The sequence below is a fragment of the Galeopterus variegatus genome, unplaced genomic scaffold (assembly GCF_000696425.1).
Source record: "Galeopterus variegatus unplaced genomic scaffold, G_variegatus-3.0.2 Scaffold1410, whole genome shotgun sequence".
NCBI classification, from domain to species: Eukaryota; Metazoa; Chordata; class Mammalia; order Dermoptera; family Cynocephalidae; genus Galeopterus; species Galeopterus variegatus.
This window is the reverse complement of record NW_007727521.1, coordinates 754741-762577: the sequence shown is the minus strand read 5'-3', so window position 1 is coordinate 762577 and position 7837 is coordinate 754741. Positions and strand designations below refer to the sequence as shown.

General features: G+C 40.0%; 1 protein-coding gene across 2 annotated transcripts in view; it reads left to right on the top strand.

Moving 5' to 3' along the window:
• The first annotated feature begins 917 nt into the window (after positions 1-917).
• Positions 918-7837, top strand: part of EIF5B (eukaryotic translation initiation factor 5B) — a 72635-nt gene continuing 65715 nt past the window's right edge. For both annotated transcript variants that reach the window (XM_008576819.1, XM_008576818.1), the window contains exon 1: positions 918-1134. In XM_008576819.1, the coding sequence (XP_008575041.1) occupies positions 1100-1134 (35 nt within the window). In that variant the 5' untranslated portion in view covers positions 918-1099. The remainder of the gene's footprint in view (positions 1135-7837) is intronic.

The following is a 7837-nucleotide window of genomic DNA, read 5'->3' as shown; positions in this document are numbered from 1 at the left end:
CAACGGCCCCAGCAGCCCGGAACCTGTTTTGCGATCCTTTGCCTCCCTTCGGGTAACTGTCGGGCTGGAAAGGGAGCAAAGTATGCTGGAAGTTGTAGTTTCTTAGTGCGCAGGCTGGCGTTGTCCGAGTTTCGTAGGCACTGTTCTATCCGTATTCATAATGTTACATCAGATACGAGAAAGCTACGCTCTTGCTCAGGCGTGACACTCGAACTTAGTTTTCATTCTGTTTTTATTGATCATGTTCCTTTGTTCTAAAGTTGAGGTGTAACTTATACAGCACGATGAATTTTTCCGTAGGTAACACCCGTAAAACCGCCGCCCAGATCCAGATAGAGACCATTTTCACCAACCACCCCAGTAAGTTCCTTCGTGACTTACCTAAACACACGAATGTTTAGAACTTGCTATCGCTTTTAACGTAAAAATTAAGACATATATTAGGGAATTGATGGGTATGCTTGCTATTGCTGTATGTTTCCTTTAGTCACTGTGGATACTTTTTAATCCATGGACATTACTGGGAGGTCTCAGTTTTGTACTGGATTTGTCTCCCTCGGGAACTCCAGAGGGCTCATCATTAGTTCATTGTGGTTCTTGACTGAACTTCGTGCTGCTAAGGAAACAATGGCATAAGGAAGGACCAAGGCCTGCTTCTGAACCGAATGACAAATCTCCCAAGCCTGCGTTCCCCCGCGGGGAGGGAGCTGACGTGCGGAATTGAAAGCCTCATTGTCCCCCTCCGGGTTCTAGAACCTGGAAACCGCACGGGCGTCGCTGCGCGGTGGACGCTTGCGGACAGGGGGCGCTCGGGCTCCCGCCTGGTCGGTGCGTCAACTAGAGACGCTCTACCCGAAGCGCAGCTCTCGATGAGCCGCGCCCTGCGTCCCCACGCCGAGGCGGCGGGGCGATGCGCTTGCGCACTGAAAGCTCACACCATATGTGCCCTGTCCCAGTGCGCGGGTCTGTGGAGAGCCGGGTGCGAGAGGCGCCAGCGCAGGGTGGACGGAACAGAGCGGAGACCTAAGTCGGCCGGGGGACAGTGGGTCTGTGAGAGGCCGAAGAGAGGGGTTGGGGCCACAAGCGCAGCTGACAAGCGATGGGGAAGAAACAGAAAAACAAGAGCGAAGACAGGTAGCCAGTGGTTGGGTTCGTACGGTTTCGGCCGCCGCGGCTCAGTGGGGAGCGCGGGACCCACCGGGCGCAGGGTCGGACCGGGGTCGAGGCTCGCGGCCAACCTCGCGCGGCGCCTGGCCTGGGCCCGAGTGGGCGGCACGGGTCCCACACCCTAGGGCCGGACGGGCGCGGAGGGCCTCGGCGGCGAGCGGGTCCTGCCTGTCGAGGCTCAGTCCCATGGCTGCCCCGCTCCCGGCCTGGAAAGACTAGGGTCCCCGGCCCGAGCAACAGAGCAGTCGTTTGAAGGCTCCCGGCCGCGCGGGGAGTTCTGGCGGCTTCGCCTGGCTGGGCGCAGCTTGGCTAGCGTGGCCCAGACTCGTGGGAGTTTTTTCGGGCTACTTTTATGCCTTTGTACCTGTGAGTACTTTGCGAGTGAAGGGAGTCCGAATCTGATGTACGTGCTGCCGGGTTCTTCTACTCTCTGAGCCGCTCACGTACGTTGGAGTTACAGGAGGTGTTTAGCAATTCACTCGCTCTTAATCTAATTTAAATATAGTTCTCATTTATTTAGGATTGTCTAGACTCTAGGTTTTTCAGCTCTCTTCTTCCGGCCTGTCTTTTGGTCATTTCTTTGCTCTTTAGCACCTCCCCTAAGAGAGGAGGAGGAGGAGATGAAACAAACCAACCAGGGTCGCTCCTTTCCAGCCACTTGAAAGGCTTTTTTTTATGAGGGGAAGGAGGCGTGTAAATTGTGTATGTAAGTGTCCCGTAGGTTTTTGGAGCATTTCTGTGTGTCATATTCGATTGAGGTGTTTTTTTTTTTTTTTTAACCCATTTTCTTGAGTTTACTTCCTGGTAGTGAACATCTGTTACTTTTCACCTTGGCACACTACCTACCAACCTTAGTTTAAATACGAGGGGGAGAGTAAGGTAAGTTAAAATCAAAACAAAACAAAACTTGTAGTAGTTTATCATTCCGACTCAAAACCGATGTGTGGTCTTGAAATTAAAATAACATTACTAATTATAAATTGGGATCCTGTATTGTTTCCTCACCTAACACTTAACAAGCCGATAAGTGGAATTAAAAGACAAAGAGTATTGTATTTCTGTTTTAGGTCTATTGGAGTAAGTTAACTGGGAAATAAGGGAAAAAAACAGAATTCTGGGTTGTTTGGTGGAATAAACTTATGTGCTTTTGATAAGATTTTTTAATGCATAGCGTATGTCTTTTTCTTGCTGGGAGAAAGTTTCTACCATAGACAAAGAAATAAAGAAACGACTATAATAAAACTTCATGTATCGGTTATCCAGTCAACCATTATTAACATATGACCAATCCTGTTTAATTCATCTGCTGGATATTTTAAAGCAATCTCAGTAGCATTTCATCTGTAAATCCATCAGGTGTATCTGAAAGATAAACACTTTAAAAAAAAAAGAAAGAAAGAAAAGAAAAAACCAGCCACAGAAACATAATATAAAACACAGCCATAATGTCATCATCAAACTTAAGGAATATTGTTAACCATTTCTTAAATATTATCAGATATCCAGTCAGTTTTATAATTTCCCTGATTGTCTTATTAAATTATTTTCAATTCTTTTGTTTGGTTCAGTATTACACAAGTCTGTCCTTTAGATTAAAGGATACATGTATTTGTTATCCTTTTATTAGTTTTTACTTTCCAGGCTCTTTTGCAATGGGGAAAAAAGCCATTGAGAGTAGAGGTGTTTATTCTTGTCTGTGTATTTTTAGAGAAGGGTGAATGTCTCGTTGATTCATAAAGATTTTCATGGATGGTGTAAAGTTTAAATTGTGAACACTAGACCCTGTTAAATGATTGGTTTGATAACATAGAAGGAATGCTATTAGGTTTTTTCCCCCCCTCAAACTATTCTGTAATCTTTATTTTTTGGCTCATATTCAAGGGAAAGTGGTGGCAATGTAATTTTAAAATATGTTTATTTTATCATAGTCCAATATGAAGTTTATAAGTATATATTTTTAAATGTTTCATAGACTCCTTTGCTTGATTGCCTTTCAAATTATATCTAAGAAGTCCTGAGGTTTTGAAGAGGGCTCCCTTTGACCAGATCTGCTTGGCTTTTTTACTTTGGTATTCCACATGAGCTGTTGGGGGAAGAGAAGTCCTCTGTATGAGTTAGTTTGCTTTTTACCCTTTGTATATTTAAATAGTACTTTCTTCAAGCATATTTTGAATATTTGTAAAAGGGACAAAAACAGACTGGGAAGAAAGTCTGGAAAGAGAAAGTCCCTTTTTTTAGGATTAACATTCTTGTGCATGTAAAATGAGGTGCCTATATCTGTTTTTCCTCTCTTGTATGAAGACCCCCACCTTACTGTCATCCCACTTCCTTTCCCAGGCTGTCCTAAGCCAAGCATATTTCTGGCCAGATGGAACTGGGTGAGAAATGAGCAGCTGCTTATTAGTTATCAAGATAAGGCATGGGGCCACTTTTCAGTTCTTGGAAAGAATATAAAATATTTGACTGTTCTTAATTCTTTTGTTTAATTAATTCTTATTTTAACTTCTGGACCACCCAATGTTTATTTAAAATTAAATGTTACTCTATCTAATTTTATTTGTTTGCATGTTTTATTGTATCAGTGACTGAGATATTCTTGTTTTTATTTTTAGAATTTTAGAACTTTGTTTAAAAACCAAGTTCTAGAATTCTGTTCCAACTTGTGTAATTCTGAGAGTTTTTTTTTTTTTTTTTTTTTTTAAGATGACTGGTAAGGGGATCCTTTGATAACATGCTCTCTGTTATCAGCACCATTCTCCCAAGAGAGCCACAGGCTGGCCCTTGAGAATGACATTTTGATAGTGTGTTCAGTGAGTTTTCCTGCCTTTTTTTCAGTTGACAGGGAAAAACTCTTGATGAAACATAGGATAGGATTCAATACCCACAGATCAAACAAAATATAAGGCGGTATTTCCATTCCTTCCTATAAACTTCCCAGTGATCAGTTTACATAATGGGACCTGATGGGTTCTTGTATGTTTCAGTGATATCCTACTGTTTCTATTTACACAATACAGTGGATGTTCTCTTACTGATATGTGCAGAGAAAAAAGGATCTAGATTATTTTGTTTTTGCTTTTAGTCTCCAGTTCTTCATTCTGGTCTTTCTTTTTTTTAAGGATCTATTTAACGTTGTTAACTAGGTGTGGTAGTTAGATTTTTCAGGTTATAAGGAATCTGGTATGTTACCTTAATTAATGGGAATAACAGGAGTACAGCCCTTGCTCTGACACCCGCATCTCCACAGCAGGATACAGAGGAAAGGAAGATTATTATTTCACTTATCCCACAGTCATTTATCATGAGGTGAGGATGTCATTCAGGAGCTAGAAGATCTTTCAGGATTCAGTAGAGTTTTGGGTGCCTTCAGCATCAGACTATTTGTTGCTGTGGTTCCCTACACCAGTGGTGAGCAAGTATAGTGATTCCACTATTCTTTTTTACCTACTGACAAATTCCCTCCTTTTGTGGGAATTCTGGTTATCTCTGAGACAGCTGCCTAACCTTTATATGATTGCCGTAATGTAAGATGTTCATTCTAGTGAGGTATGATCAGGACAGTAGGGAGAGAAACATGGTGATCTGCTTAAAGAATCTGTCCAGAGGATCTGTAGAGTAGGCCCTTCAAAGCTTCCTAGGGACAAAACAGTCCAAGTTGTGAGTAGTTCAAATAGTCTACTATAGGTTCAACAAAGAATTCATTTCTCACATTTAAATTAATTCATATATTTGAATTTTTAAAAACTCATATGCATAAATTAGATATAAAGAAAAGATGCATAATCTGAGAGTTCTCTTGGCTTAGCTTGTTCCTGTGTTCCTGTACTGATACTTTTTAGGAAGTTGATGGGAGAAGGCCTAAGTCACCATAAAAAAATTAAAAAGCACGTTATAGACTTTGTTGTCAGTAACCTCTCCAGCCTTTCATGCTGGGGATATCTGTGGGGAGCTGATTCATCTACTTTTATTGTTACTTATTAGTTGTGCTTTATTTTTCCTTCTAAATTTGTTCCAATCATGCAGTTGATCTGTAAAGTGGGGCAAGTGTCAGTCTAATGAATAGCAGCTCTCAAACTTTTTGGTCCTACGATTCCTTTACACTCTTTAATTACTAAGGAATTTAATTACCAAGGAAAGCTCTTTTTGATATGGGTTAAATCTATCCATACTTGCTATACTATAAATTAAAGCTGAACAGCTCTTAAAATCATCATTAATTTAAAAATAAAAATTATCAACATATATCAATATAAAGTACATTATCAAATAACCATGTTTAAAAAAATAGAAGAGTGACATTGTTAGACATTTTTGTAAACCGCTTTACTGTCTGGCTTAATAGAAGAAAGCTATATCTGCTAGTGCATTTCATCTATAGAATTATTACATCATGTGGCCTCTGAAAAACTCCACTCTAGAGTTTTGAGAAAATGAGAATGAAAAAAGCTAATAGCCTTTCGGTATTATTTTGAAAATAGTTTGACCCCCCCCCCCCAAATTAGTATAGACACCCTAAAGAGGTCTTGGGGACTAATTTGAGAACCGCTGGTTTAATGGTTCCTAAATAAGATTTAGTCATTTGTGAGACATTTTCCAAGATGTTTAACCATCACTAATGATTGTCTTACAGGTGCTTAGAATGCTTGAGAATCACTTAAGGACAACTTAAGACATCTGTGGTCATGTTAACACTTTTGATGTTTTACCTACTTATGATTTTCTTTCTCTTTTTTCTTTTAACAGGTGACCTTATCAAGGTCTACTAAGAAATCTGTTGGAATTGATTTTAATTGGAAGTCCATTAAATTTTTAGATTGTTTGGGATGCTTGACATCTTTATGGTATTGAGTCATCCCATTGAAGAAATATATTGAGTATCTGCTTAAGCAATTAAGTGCAGATATTGTTCTAGGTGCTGGAAATATAGGGTGAACAAATGAATAGTATGATATACTTCTCTATTTGGGTAGTTTAATTGTATATCAGTAAATTTTTATTATTTTCTTCATTTGCGTCTTTTAGGATATTTCTTTTTTTTTTTTTTTTTTAAAGATGACCCGTAAGGGGATCTCAACCCTTGGCTTGGTGTTATCAGCACCACACTCTACCGAGTGAGCCACGGGCCAGCCTTTAGGATATTTCTTGTTTGGCTTATTCCTAGGTATCTTAGAGTTTTGATTGCTATTAATAGTTTTCTTTTTCTTTTTGGGGGGTGTATAGTAAAGCTTCTGGTTATCTTATGTCTGACAAACTTACTGAATTCTATTTTTTTTCTTTTTTTTTTTTTTAGTACATTGTGCCACTGAAGCAAGCACTGTTACTAAAAGTAGTTGTGTAAAGGGTGAGGACTAAGTTGTGATTTAATTTATTAGTTTGTGATTTACTAAAAGTAGTTGTGTAAAGGGTGAGGACTAAGTTGTGATTTAATTTATTAGTTTGTGATAATATGTAACTAAGTAGTAAAGAGGGTGAGAGCAGGGAAAAAGTTAGACATTACAGCAGAATTCAAGTGTTTTATTTAGTGACACACAAATGACTTATTTTTCCCTCCCTTTCTGATTTATGTCTCTTACAAATATGTACTGTTGAGAAATTACAGTACAAAATATACAGGTATCTTATTAAACAGTATTTGTCAAAATTTCATAGTATACTACTTGCCCTAACAGTGACCACAAAATTTATGGAATTTCAATAAAGGAAATAATGAATGGGGCCGAGCCCGTGGCGCACTCGGGAGAGTGCGGTGCTGGGAGCGCAGCAGCGCTCCCACCGCAGGTTCAGATCCTATATAGGGATGGCCGGTGCGCTCACTGGCTGAGCGTGGTGCGGCTGGTCTCAGAAAGGACAAAAAAAAAAAAAGAAAAGAATGAATGTAGAACCAAAAACCATGCTGTAACTAGTTTGAGAATCTGTGAGGAAGGGAAAGGTGGATATAAAAACTATATAACATATGGAAAAGGAAACTGAGATTTAGCATCATGATGTGCTTGAGGCTTAAAAAGCCTCTCAGGTATTAAGCCAAACCTGACTCCAGAACCTTTGGTTTTTTACACTGCATTATACTTGCTGATTTAAGAAATCCTAATATTCCAAAATACAGATTTTCTGGAGAAAAATTAATATCCACAAAGAGTCTTCACTGGTGAAGTAACTGTTAAAGATTGTTAAGAGCTTAACAAAGGAGGGGAAATAGAAAAATGACAGCCATTGTCAGAAGGTCAATCAGTGCCAAAATTTCTTTAAAGGATTTCTTTCTCCCCTAACCTTAATTGAATAACTGCCTATATTTAAAGTGAAAGCATTGATGACTTAGTGTTTTATTCCTTCCCCTTTCAGACATGGTATGTGAAAATTCAGACACATTCTCTCAGAGGAAGCCTTTCTTTTCACCCAGGTGGCAGTCATGTTGTAGAATCATTGGTTTTTGAACCTGCCTTTAGTGATGAAAAATATCTCTTGCCCTGGGATGTGAAGTATTTGTTTGGTTTCTCTGCTTTCGAAACTGTACTCAAGGGGCTGGCCTGTGGCTCACTCGGGAGAGTGCGGTGCTGATAACACCAAGGCCACGGGTTCGGATCCTATATGGGGATGGCCGGTTAGCTCACTGGCTGAGCACGGTGCTGACAACACCAAGTCAAGGCTTAAGATCCCCTTGCCGGTCATCTTT